The following is a 13,799-nucleotide window of genomic DNA, read 5'->3' on the forward strand; positions in this document are numbered from 1 at the left end:
TTCTGTTAGGGCAACTCAGAGATGGGTTAATGAAGGAAGTAGCTTTTGAAATGTGCCTCCAAGGATGAAAAGGACTTCAACAGGCAGAGGTAAGGAAGAGGGGAGCGGAGAATGAACATTCTAAGTATAGGGAATGGTGGGAACTTAAGTCTTAGAGAAGGGAAAGTGTGGGGTGTTTTCAGAAAACCATTATTTCAACTGGATTAGGATTTTTTTTTTCTTTTGTGAAGTAGTAGAGGCAGTAACAGAGGCTTCAGAAAGCCAACTGAAATTATACAGTGAAGAACCTTGACCACTAGGCTAAGGTCTTTGAACTTTATTCTAAAGGCAACAGAGAAGAGCCACTGGGGAGTTTCAAGCAGTGAAGTGATCAGACCTATACATAAAGAGGTGTAAATTGTGTATATAAAATGTATTGGTTTAGAGGCAATATAGGTGAGAAGTAATTAGGACCTGGCATAAAATGATAAGAGGGAATGGTAACAGTAGTTGTTAATAATTCCTAACTGAACAAGTATAATAAAAAAAAAAAAGTATTGTTTACAGGTTGACAATATTTCAAAGCCCTGAGAAACTCATCCTAAAAGTTTTGCCATGGGGGTATATATGCAAATTAAGATCATTTGAATGAAATTATTAAAATGCATGAACCTAGGGGTAGGTGGCAGGCTGAGCCTGGAGTCAGAAGATGAGTTTAAATTTGGCCTTATATACTTAGTAGATATGTGACCAAGCAAGTTTTTGTTTGGCTCAGTTTCCTTGTCTGTAAAATGGAGAGAATAATAGCACCTACCTAACAGGTTGATGTGAAGATCAAATGAAGCTTTTGTAAAGTGTTTTGCCAAACCTTAAAGCACTATATACATGTTACCTATTGTTACTATTATTGTTGTTAGGCCCTGCTAGAATATCGAGTGTGTTGGTGATCAGGGAGGTCAAAGGAATAAGCCCAAGTCAGTACCACTCAGCCTTGAATTAAAATGTTGATTGCTGTGGATCCTTTTATGCAAAGTAGGGGCATTTTCTTAGAGGAAGATCAAAACCTCTGTACTCTGGGAACTCCTAAATGGGTTCATTTTGCAGGGTTATGAGATCTACTACTGGATTGGACAAATATTATCAACATTTGAATGTAAGAAGAAATATTCATTTTGGGTAACTAATGTAAAAGAAAATCTAGGTTATAGTTCAGGAAAAAAAAGTTTATTTAGAGCCATCAACTAGGATCATAATAAATAATGTAATATACTAATGTAATAACAGATGTTCTCATGCAGTTAACACAGTTACAAATATACAAGAAAGCTGGCTTACATTGTTGTTGGGACAAATTCAGAAGAGTATTTGGCAATACAATAAAAGTGAACAGTTACAATTATAGAACAGAAACTTTCTGTTTTTTTATTTTTACATTCTTCTCCTACATCTCTGAATAAATTAATACATCATCCCCTTAATTTCTGCCTTTCAACATGCCAGATAATTAAGCCAGAGCAACAGACAACTGTCAAAGACAGAATTGATGATTTATGTTACATAGGAATATTTCTTCATGTACCATCTGACCAACATTTGTACAAGCTACTTAGTTGAAAAGGGATTTTAGAAAAAAAAAACAACAAAACCCCAAACTTTTATGCATTTTAGTGCTTAAGCTGAGCTATGATATGATGTAAGCCAGTATTATTTAAGTAATAAAACATGCTTGGATGAATTAAGAATACAAGCAGAGGTGAAGTTTTTCAATTTTCTAATGCATTGTAATGTAATAATACAGTTTTCAATTTTGACATCCAGTATGGAGATGCTACAGTACTGGACATTTATAATCTGCCTGTAAGGGATGGCAAATTATCCTAGCCTGCAAATAAACATATTCTATTTAAAGCTTAGAATTAATTTTAATTTTCAATGTCATCATGGCCCCAAATGATAAACTTTAACAGAAGACATTTAAAAAGAAATATAAATTAAATATATCCCAAACACTGAAAAAGTGTTTTAAAATTATTTACAATTTATCAATGATACCAGTGTATATCTTCATTTAGCCAAAGTATAATATTTTACATCTAACTGCTATTTTCAACCCTCCTATAAGTATTTGCGTGTACCATCTTCCTTTGAAACACTTGGGCAGATCAGTTTAGTGAGGGAGAACGGTCTGTGGTCCAGAGCAGTTCTATATATGGCCATTTGGTCTGGAGACAGCGTTTCACTGGAGTGTCATCGGTCTGAAGCATAGGATCTTCAAAGCCCATAACAACTGCTGTACCTTCAACATACATGACCTGTCAAACAAAGATGATACCTACAAGTTTAGCCTACATGTACAAAATAACTTCATGAGAGATTTAGGCAGTCTTGAGGAGTAGCAAGTAAACACTTCTACTTAGGTATAAAACCTTTCATCTGATTTTGTCTTAGTAGAAACTAGGAGTAAAAAATCTGTTCTCAGGCTACAGACTTTGGGTGCATTTGTGATCTATTTATAGTGACAATCTAGAACTAAAGAGTAATGTGTTTACATATAGTATTATATGGCTGGTTGGCCATTCTGGGTTTGTTCCAGTTTAATAGTTAAAAATATATATGACCTCATAAAAAATATGCAAAACACAAGAATGCCTCAAATGAAGATTTTTTCCATTTGTTTAAATCTTATTTACATGCTGTCTATATGTTGCATATATATGGAACCTACAGCTCCAAAACCTAGATATTCACGCAGTAACAAATGACATATTCTGAAAGGCTCTTTTTGCAATATTCCCCTCCCCAACCTTCAACGTCATGAGGTTCAATGTAAAGTTTGGGAGCTCTTGGATCTTTCTAGCACAGAAATCATCTGTTGCTTCAGTAAATGCCTTCATAATTGTAGTTTTGTTTTGCTATGTGACTTCATAAATGTGGAGAATTATAGGTGTACACACTTCTACTGACATTCATCAGTAACCATATGTGACTTGTGTTAGAAAACTGCTTGTGACACTAAGGAATTAAGTCACAGGCTAGTACAGGGGTGGGAAAGCTGCAGTGTGACTCACCCCAAGGCTGCAGGTTCCCCACCCCTGGGCTAGTATGTGTCAGTGCAAAGATGTGAAGGCCAGAGAATGCTCTCTACTAGGCCACGCTTCTACAAATTTTAGCCAAAAATATATCTCGTTTGAACACTATATGAAAAGAAGAAAGAGTAAATAGGTGAATTATGTTAAAAAAAGAAAAAAACTGGAAACAACTGAAAAAGGGTGTCAGGGACAAAGATACATAACAATAGGCAGAATTGTATGGAAGGGAATGGCAGTCAGAAAATATTTACATGGAGAAACAATTCTATATATATATGCATATATATGTATATACACATATAGTTATATAATATGCATACATATGTATGTGTATCATAGAAAGATAGCTAGACAGATTGGTAAGTAGCTTGAACCTCTTAATGTGTAAGACTAAATGAAAATTGAAAGAAAATATTTTAACCCAATTATTTCATTTCTTTATTAAGCAGGTTCTTATAATGCTCTATATTGTCTATTAAGAAATATGTGCTAATCACTAAAGACTATTAAATTAAGTATATATTTCTAAACAATATCAAGGATGTAATATTTATGCTGCAAGAATACTTAATCTTTAATTTACACCTCTTTCTGGCAGGCATATGATGATTAACATTAACGAATAAGAGACAATAATATAATAATGAAGTTCTTCTAAAAGTATACGATCAACTGAAAAAATGGCTAATACAAGGTACCCTTGAAGTCTTACTTTTGGGACCCTCTGTATGATTAAGCCATTTTATCGCAATACAAAAGCCATAAAATATTTATCATCGTATGTAAGTATAAAATCTTGTAGAACCAAACTGTTAGCTCAAAAGGGTCTTTCCAGTAGAAATACTTTAAATAAACTAGAGCACTGTTCTGTATCACTTGGTTAGGGAATGAGGCACAAGTTTATTCTATTGTAGAGAGTTTGAGAGATATGCTCTAAGGCAGGCCTGCAAACCTATAGCCCAGGGGCCACTTGTGGACTGCCAGAGGATTCTGAGCAGCCTGCAAAAAATGTTGATGTAAAAGAAAATAAAGATGGAACAAATGCTTTTTCTGTGCCCCACTTCACTGCCTTCCACTAGTCACTATTGTGCCTGTCATATAACTTGACGGGTGGGTTGCTACTGTGCACTCTTTCTTGTTTGTCATATGACCCATAGCAGTCAACCATCATCAGTCTGTCTCTAGTCTGAGAGGAGACCAAATTGGTTCTTTTTGCTGTGTTTTCAGTGTATTAAAACTTGTACTGCTCAGCAAAGTAATTTTTAAAAAAATATTAATGTGATGTCATGATAAATAAAAATCTTAGATAAAAAGTATAATTAATTGATATTAACTGAAATTTCCCTTTAAAAAAATATGGCTTACTTGCAAAATAATTTAATCATTATTTGTACCTTTTCTTGGAAAGTGAGTCACTAACAACCTATCTGCGGCCCAAAGAAGTTTAGTGTATTTTAATTTTGGCCCCTACCTACTGCCAAGGTGTGCAGTTCTGCTCTAAGGTAAGATATATATGAATTTTTGTTTTAGTTAAAGCACTTGTTTTCTTCTGTTTTCCTTAAAAATTTAAGGTTTTTTGCTTTTAAGTTTCCAAATTAAACATTCTTATGAATAACTATACACAAAGAATGTTGTCCAAGTTTTTTATATTTAAGAAATAATCCCACAGAACTTCTTTTTCATAAAGAAGTTTTTCGAAACCTCATTGACTATTCATTCAGTTTAAAACTCCTTTATTCACTTACTACTATGTACCATAAGCTCCTGCCCTAAAACCGTTAAATTTCCCTCTTATTTTATTAGTTCTCCCCTTTAACCTGTTCACAGCTTATACCTCCATGATTTTATAGCATAGGTGTTTTGAAAACAATTTCTATGAGTTTTCCATTCTAAAATATGTCAAGTCAGTCCTTGTTGCCTGTTGTAATTTCTCCTCTTTTTGCTAGGGAGTGAGATGTTTGTCATAGGCGGAGCTGGCGTGACTTATTGGAGATAGGCTGTGTTGTTGAACAGACCAAGAACAGACCTGGGTGTCTAGGACTCAGTTTTTGTACTTGCTTTGCCAGACTTGCTGTATGAACCCAGGGGCTCGGAAGTTACTTAATGTCCCTGTCTCTCTCAATTGCCTCATCTGGAATAAATGGACAATATGACTGACCTTCCTTGCAGGGATAACTAATTAGTGACTATACAGCACTTCATATGACAAAGGACTAGGCAAACCTTAAAAACTCTAAATGAAGCACTTATGAACACAGTATGAAATAGCATCTGGGCTTTTCTATTGTATATCTATATGAATCAAGATACAGAAATAAAATATATTCTCACAAAATGAAAGAAGTTTAAGTTACCTAAGTCTCTGAATATAAGTGAATACAATCTCTTGCTTACTATTCCCTTCTTCTATTTATAAAGGGTGATGAAAAGACCCAATAAGGAAGCCGTGATTTGTGAGTGGATAAAGAGGTGGGCTGGCCACATAGTAAGGGGGATAAAGGTGTACAATCTGAAGCCTTTAATGATACCCAAGAAATATTAAAAGAACCAGAGGAAGTCACTGAGTAGGTCTTTTCTGGAGGATTTATATTAAGACAGATAAGAATTTTATCAGATGAGAGGGCACAGTGGGCTTATGATTTGTCATAGAGGAGGGAGAGCTCATGTGGATGATATAGGATAGCAGATTCATTATAAAACTAAAGTACAATTTGTTTTTAGTTTTAAGTATAGTTTTTTTTTTCCATTTCATGAAAAAGAGTCAATCAAAACAACTTTTCAGCTCAATGCAATCAGGTCAGTTTTTGTGTGATACAAGTTCCCTTGCCTGAATTAAAAAAAAATGCCCTTGGCAATAATGTTCTATTTGTAATCTTTAAATTCCATCTGTTTTCTCCTTTCAAACCATTTTTTCATCTATATTAATCAGAACTCATCTCATGTGACTAACTGTAATCCTGACTCAATAGCATACATATATCCAAGATATTAACATGCACCTAAATATAGCCTATTTTGTGACAGTGAAACAATGCTCCAAAATGTGATACCAATTTATATGTACTGTTCATAATAGAACATGGCATCTGCAAAGGATCACGTAGACAGCAATAAAGGGAAAATAAAGAGAATTTTGAGATCATGTCCTAATGTAGAAGTCTTATAATACTTATGTCCTCTATCATTGATCCAATTAAAAATAAATAATTTATTTAAACAATCATACCTTTTCATTATAATTAGACTGCTTTAATCCATTGTAGTGGTATACAGTAAATGACTCTGGCACACTGGAATCCTACAAGTAAAGTATCATTACATATTTAAATCACAAGTCAAGTTGTTTCTAATTAGTAACTGAAGCCTTAAATGTCAAGCCTTAAAAAGGCTTAAAGGAGATGGATCTAGAAAAATGTACCCAAGCATTTTATTCACTTCTAAATAACTTGTTCTCAGTGGGAGGTGGGACAGGAAGGAGGGAAATATAGTCAGTCTTTTACAATATATCTACTATGGAAATGTTTTGCATAGCTATACATGTACAACCTATATTGAGTCACTTATCTTTACAGTAAGGGTGGGTGACAAGGGAGGAAGGGAATGAATCTGGAATCCAAAGTTTTAAAATCAAATGTTTAAAAAAACACACACACATACATACTATTATCAATATTATTTTACATGTAAATGGGAAATAAGATATATAGGCACTGTGGCATAGAGATCCACCGTGCCCTACTGGAAAGTTGGAGTGCGTATGGGAGAAGATGTGGGAGAGAGCAAATTGGAGGAGGGCATATCCAATGGGATTGCTATTTTGGGGTGGTGGGTAGGGGCGGGGAGAAAATTTGTAACTCAAAATCTTGCAGAAATGAATGAGGTAAAATAGAAGTTAAAGATAAAAAAAAATAACTTGTTCTCAGAATGTCCCTTGAAGGCCATCAGCTCTTGAGTAGCAGTAATAATGAAAAAGAAACAGTGGCACAGAGAATACCAGAATTTTAGAGCTTTAAGAAAATTTACTTCAAATTTTATTCTATATGAAAAATGGCCAGCTGGAATATGGCTTCCAAGCTAACCTTAATTTCCCTGCAAAAACCTGTGATTAATCCCTGCTGTCTAAAGGGGGCAAAGACCAAACCCCTTTACCTTGTGTTTGAGGCTCTCTGTACCCTAGCCCCCACCTAACTCTCTAGCTTTTATTTCAATGACTAATTTTCATGAACACTCTGCTCCAGCCCAGTTTTATTTACTCACCCTCAAAAATGCTTTCCCCTTGAGGTACAATTTTCATAATTGATAAAACCAGACTATCAACTAGAATGTTCATTCCTTTTCCCTTAGGGCTACAAACACTTTCTTTAGAAACCTCAGTCACATCCCATGTCCTCAAGGAAATGTCCACTGACCACTGGAAGTGATTTCTTTCTCTTTTCAACTACCATGGCAACTGTCCAAAGCATAGCATTCACTGGGCAATTATTCATCTCTTGCCTTGTTATATGTCTGCCTGAGAGAGAAATTATGAGCTCCTACTGGGGGCAAGCCCTCTCCTAACTGCTTTGTGTTCTCTGTGGTGCCTTGCACAGCTGGTGCTCAAACAGGTTGAAAATTTTTTTTTTATATGTAGCTTGTGTGTTAACATTTTAATAGGAAAATTTATAGGGATTATGCCACATAAATGAAGTGATCTAATATATATTATTTGACAGTGTTAATAAACTTTAAATAAAAAAACGCACCTAAATACTCACCCCACCTTACACCCACATCTAAATACACACACACACACACACACACACACACACACACACACACACACTAGCACTGTTATGGGAGCAGAGTACAGTTTAATGATATAAAACAGGAGGATATCCTACTTCTTAAAAAAAAGTTCTTTTATGGATCTTTCCATTAGGATAACACAAAAAATTTAATATTACATGGATAGGAATATATTTTTTGTTTTCCCCCCTTTTTACTGGTAGAGTGGAAAATACATTGGACTGGAAGTTTGAGATGTTATATCATTGAGAAACATACTTGTAACACTTACCCGAAATACACTAATTAAAAATCACATTATTATTTCAACTACAGAAAACAAAAAGGATGAAGTCTATAGTGTTAAATACTTATTAAGAAAGGTAACACTTTATGTATCTATATTTTAAGATATCAGAATTCACTGGAAAATACTTTTGCAATCTTCCCTTCATTAAGTAATTGCAAAAGATTTTTTCAATCAATAACTTAGGATTTGGAAATCTATTTAAAAAAAAAAAACTTTCATTCTTTTTCTTCCCCAAAATTCTATGGCAGTTACAGGTTTATAAAGTGTGTGGTCTAGTCATTTAAAAAAATGATCAAAATTTTATGTTCATAGTGCTGTTTACCATTTTAGGAATATAAATATGATGACTCAGAGTAACTTCAAATCTGACACATAGGATTAACAATTTAAATTCTTTTAAACTCTTCTAAATTGCAATTAAGTCTTTAACATTTTTTCCCTTCTATTCTGAGTTATTTTCTACTTGGCAGCTATCTCCTTTTTGGAACAGGGGTAAAAATGATATGGGTAATGTTGTAAAAATACTTAACTTCAACTTAGTTATTTGAAGAATAAAGGACCAAGGTATATTCAGGTAAAACTCAGTTAAGTGACAAAATCTTACATTATGGAAGGAAAAAGGAACAATCTATAAGACAATGGAGTTGATTTGCCCAGTATTCAATCCCAGAATTCAGTGCTTCATAGAAGACTGAGAGGGGAAGGCAGAAACTGGTATGTGGCAGAGCCAATGTGTCCCCAAGCTCGTGATCTTTCCCTACAGATTTTTCTTTCCTCCTCCAAGAAGAAGTTATCCTTAAGTCTGAGGGTCCTTGGAAGGAATTCCTATCACCTCCTCTCTTGGTTTTCTTTCTGGCAAAAAAGGTGGTCTAATTTTTAAGGATTCCAGGTAATGGGAACTGGCACAAGGAACCTTGCTGCCACACAACTCTGGTGATAAACTTGGCTGATGATACCAAGCCTCAGATTGAGTAGAACTCACTTTTATTTGACTTAATGCAGAGATTTAACTTGCTACAATGTATTTTTAGTGTATAATTATGAACTATGCTATTTTTTTTTTTTTTTTGCTTTTTGGAGGGGGGAAGGTAGGGCAATTGGGGTTAAGTGACTTGCCCAAGATCACATGGCTATTTTTTGTGTTAAGTATCTGAGGCTGGATTTGAACTCAGGTCCTTCTGACTCCAGGACCAGTGCTCTATTCACTGTGCCACCTAGCCACCCCAAACTATGCTATTTTTATCACAAAATAAACAGAAGCAGTATAAAATAGCAATTTCTTTCTAAAAAATTAAGTGAACATGGGGCAGCTAGGTAGCACAGTGAATAGAACACCAGCCCTGAAATCAGGAGGACCTAAGTTCAAATGTGGCCTCAGACACTTAACACTTACTAGCTGTGTGACCTTGGGCAAGTCACATAACCCCAACTGCCCTGCCTTCCCCCTTCCAAAAAAAAAATAAAATTAAGTGAACATACATGGATATTCAGATTTCAGGACAATCTTCCTGTTAAATATAATGTAATTTAAGTACATACATACCAAACACATGTATTCTTACTATGAGAATCTTTAAGAGAATGGAGCTTTCTTGACCTAAACTAAATCTATAAGTAGTAGGATAATTTTAAATGTGTAGGAAAATTACCAGCATGATTTCTGAGGACTTCGACCATATTGGGAATTAATTAACACAATTCCTTATGTTACCTGATCAGGAAAGAACTCCTGGAGAAAGGGACCCAGTAAGATAATTCCTAGTCCTTCTGGGTCTAACTTGTTCTTCATGAGGTTGACACTATAATAATAACAGAAAATACAAAAACAATAAATGCACTGGTACATTTTTATTCTTACATGATTAAAATATGTGGCATTACAACACATCTCACTGCCAAAAATTCTGAGAGCTGTTCTTTTTAGAACCTTAATGACAAATACATAGGAATGGCACTTGATTTGCCAAGATGTGGTTATTTTTAAATCAGAGTAATCTGTTACTATTTACAATTTAAATTGTGAAGATAATTTTGAAGGTTCATTCCTTATTAGGTAAAGTCATTTTAAAATTGAGGGTTTATAAGCCTAGACCCATGGCACTGCCCCCTGCCAGGAGGAATTGCTTTCTTTTGTCTGTTTTTAAAGAAAAAATTTTTATGAGGTGTATTTCATTATAAGAGTACGACTCATTCATCTACTTTCCCCACCATTTTTCCTGGCAGAATGGAAAGTACATTGGACTGGAAGTCTGAGATCTTGTTCTTGGCTGTGTTGGTATCTAACTGCGTATTCTTGAGCAAGTCAGTTTTTCTAGGCCTTAATTCTTTATCTGTGAAACAAAGGTTTATACTCCAATCAATAAAGTTCCTTCAGGCTTGATCATGCTATACTATTTAGGGATAAGAACGACAATGTTGTATAGTAGAAAAAATGTTGGACTAAGAATCAGAGGCAACTGAGATCAAATCTCAGCTTCAACACTCAACTAGGTGTGTGATGATAGACTTTTCTGAGACTATTTTTCATCTATAAAAATGGGGATAAGGTATTTATATTAACTACCTCAAAAGGCTGTTGAGAAGAAACATAACATTAGTGTGGTATATAAAAGTGAGGTCTTCATAAAAAGAAGTGAACTTTACCACATACTACAGAAAATATAATTCTTGTGAAATACTTATGAAAAAGGTCATTTTCAAGAACAAAAAATAAGCCAGTGTAGTAGAAAATCTTAACCAATAACATTTTGGTGTGGAAAAAAGGAATTAGTTTAGAAACAGAAGTGTGATACGATTAAAGGTGGATACATATATATATATTTTTTGGGGGGGTAGGGCAATTGGGGTTAAGCAATTTGCCCAAGGTCCCATGGCTAGTTTTGTGTTAACTGTCTGAGGCTGGATTTGAACTCAGGTCCTCCTGACTCCAGGGCCGGTGCTCTATTCACTGCGCCACCTAGCCACCCCAAGGTGGAAACATATTAGGAGAGTAGTTGAAGACCTCAAAGAAAAACCACATTGTGCTTTGCCCTACTACTATAATATTATTGTAAGTCTTATATACTGGGGAAGGAGAACACTGTACACCATTGATAAAAAGGAGTGAAGATAGAAGGAAACTAGGGTGAGAGGTAGAAGATGAGGTTTTTTGAACTTGAAGTTTCTGTTTTGAAGCCAGTAATTTAGGGTTCTTCGAAATACCAAAATGTAAAAATGTTTTTCTAGTTTGGTTTTTAATCCTCTGTTTTGTCCTTCAAAGTATGTTTGTGTGTATATGCACACGTGCACATACACACACACTTACATGTAGTATTCTACCTACTATCTAACAAAAAGTAAAGAATTTGATTATCCTATTCTATCTCATGAATCTGATCAGGTCAGTTGGTTTGAACAGGAGGCTTATGAGGTCAAACTCATGGATTCAAGCCTATTTATAAATGATAACACTACAGAGGGGAACAAATCATTCTATTACCACAGACTGGACCTCTGTTATTTTTCAAATATGTACTAGTAGTCACAAGAGTGGGTATGAGGACCTTTTAATTTACCCATTATTTACAACTAAAAAACAAATTAAATAGGTCACTATTGTCTTCATACAACAAGGCATACAACCCAAAAATTATAGTAAGACATAGGCAATATGGGTTAATTTTAAAATTAACTTGTACATGGGAGTGAGAGTGAATGGAGAAGGCAAAGAAAGAAAGCAAAAATTGCAAAAGAAGAGATGCAATTTTGCCCTTTAAGTTGATAGGCTTCAATAAGGCAGTCTTACACTTGGAAATTGGTTCAGTCTTTATTGAGAGGAAGCCTGGTAAACCACCATCATTACCACTTGTTACAATAGTTGAGATTCCTTCAGACATCTCCTTTATGTTATAAACCTGTCCACCTATGCTTAACTATTGAAAATGTCTAAATCAGAGTTCAAGGTGATAAGATTCTGAGATATTAATTTAGACTTGATTAGTTTATAAGTATTCATATGTTGCTGCATACTTTCAAAGAAACCACATCTGAAATTCATCTCAAAACCATGAACAGGACTGTGTGCTGAAATCCCTTGCTACATTACTTTACATGTTAAAGTTTGTTTTTTTATTGTCAGACGAAAAATGTACAGAACCTAAAAGCATTAGAACTTGACATTCATGTTATTGTTCAGAAGAAACCGGTCAAATTTCCAGATTTCGCTTCATATTTGATCAGCTAATATTCCAGTTAGTATAGCAAAATGCAAATTATTTCCAAGGTGAAAAAAATTCAATTTTTTTTTTTAGAGAAGGCTATTATATATGTAAAAAGTGCCTCTGCATAACACCAAGGTTATAAAGACAAGAAAAAAAAATGAAACCTGAATGAACAGAAAGACTGGATTCTTCGTGTACTGACACTCAAAGGATTTAGTCCAGATTATTTTAAGTCATCTGGAAGTGTTCAATACCTCTGACGGTCTTTAAACATATAAGGCTGAAAGTCAAAGGACTGTTGATTATTGAAAGAAAACACTATTACTCTATCTATCAATATAGGAAACTGTCATAATTTTCTCCAAAGCTGCCCAAACCAGGTTCAAAATGACAAAACAGAAAGATAATAGGAGATTCAAAAATTAAGTTTTGGTGGCTAACAGAAAAATACTTTGAGATTTCAAAAAAAAAAATCTCCCAAACCCCACAACCCAACTTTTTAACACCACTGCTGCCTAATAACAGAGACAGAGCATAGACAGTAAAGTTCATTTTTGGTTAAGTGTAGTCTCAAAATATTTCTTCCTTTTTTATCTATTCATCCATGCAAACTGATCATTCTTTTAATTATAATACCATTAACTACAACATTTGTGTATAGGTATATAAACACATATATCAATAAAATAATGATGGTATGGTAAATTTTGATTTTAATGGAAATTTTATTTATGGTCAAATAAAAGCTTTAATTTTCTATTATCTTACTATTCAGGATCTGATACAAGGTCCAAAGCTTTCATCACATCTTCTAGAAGTGTATCAGGTATAAATCCGTTATCTGCAAAAATAACAGAAAATTAGAAATTATTGCAGAAAGTATCAATGTCATCTTTGTAAATGTAGTCTTCAGAAATCATCGCTGTCACAAATTCTCAAAAAAAATCAAATGATAGGGGACAATAAAGTGAGACACATTAAATTTATTTTAGGTTCCTTGACTTATTCTCATTTGGACTTCTATTTCTCTTACCTTGGGCTTTTCATGGCTAATGATCAACATTACAAACAAAGAAGCTTAATAACTTCAGTTTTAGAACTCTTATCATGAAACTCTAAGATGAAGTGATCTTCCCTAGAAGCCTTTCCTATAAATGGTTAAAAAAGGGCAGTTTAAACTGTCATTTAAATTTAAAATTATATGGAAACATTCAGTATTAAACATATCTTTTATTTTAATATTTTGTTGTCATCATCTAAGATCTACTTTTTCATCCTTCCATCTCACTGTTCTTCCTTCAACCCCAACTGAGAACACAAGAAAAACAAAACCTATTACAAACATGTATATTTAGTTTAAAAAAAAAAGTAAAAAAAAATCCACATTGGCCATATCAAAAACATATTTGTCTCATTCTGCATTCAGCCTTCCAACCTTTTATCATGAGGAAGGTGTAT

At 34.1% G+C, this 13,799-nt stretch overlaps 1 protein-coding gene across 1 annotated transcript in view; it reads right to left on the reverse strand.

Annotated features, from left to right (window-relative positions):
* Positions 1 to 1,181: 1,181 nt before the first annotated feature.
* MINDY3 (MINDY lysine 48 deubiquitinase 3) overlaps positions 1,182 to 13,799 on the reverse strand; it is a 112,173-nt gene continuing 99,555 nt past the window's right edge. The window contains exons 12-15 of the mRNA XM_069086250.1: positions 13,110 to 13,182; positions 9,854 to 9,941; positions 6,295 to 6,366; positions 1,182 to 2,291 (exon numbers count right to left, since the gene is read on the reverse strand). Coding sequence (XP_068942351.1) covers positions 2,142 to 2,291; positions 6,295 to 6,366; positions 9,854 to 9,941; positions 13,110 to 13,182 — 383 coding nt within the window. The 3' untranslated portion in view covers positions 1,182 to 2,141. The remainder of the gene's footprint in view (positions 2,292 to 6,294; positions 6,367 to 9,853; positions 9,942 to 13,109; positions 13,183 to 13,799) is intronic.

The sequence above is a fragment of the Petaurus breviceps genome, unplaced genomic scaffold, assembly GCF_028583685.1.
Source record: "Petaurus breviceps papuanus isolate PSGF00001 unplaced genomic scaffold, PetGlider_PUasm1.0 178, whole genome shotgun sequence".
Taxonomy (NCBI): domain Eukaryota; kingdom Metazoa; phylum Chordata; class Mammalia; order Diprotodontia; family Petauridae; genus Petaurus; species Petaurus breviceps.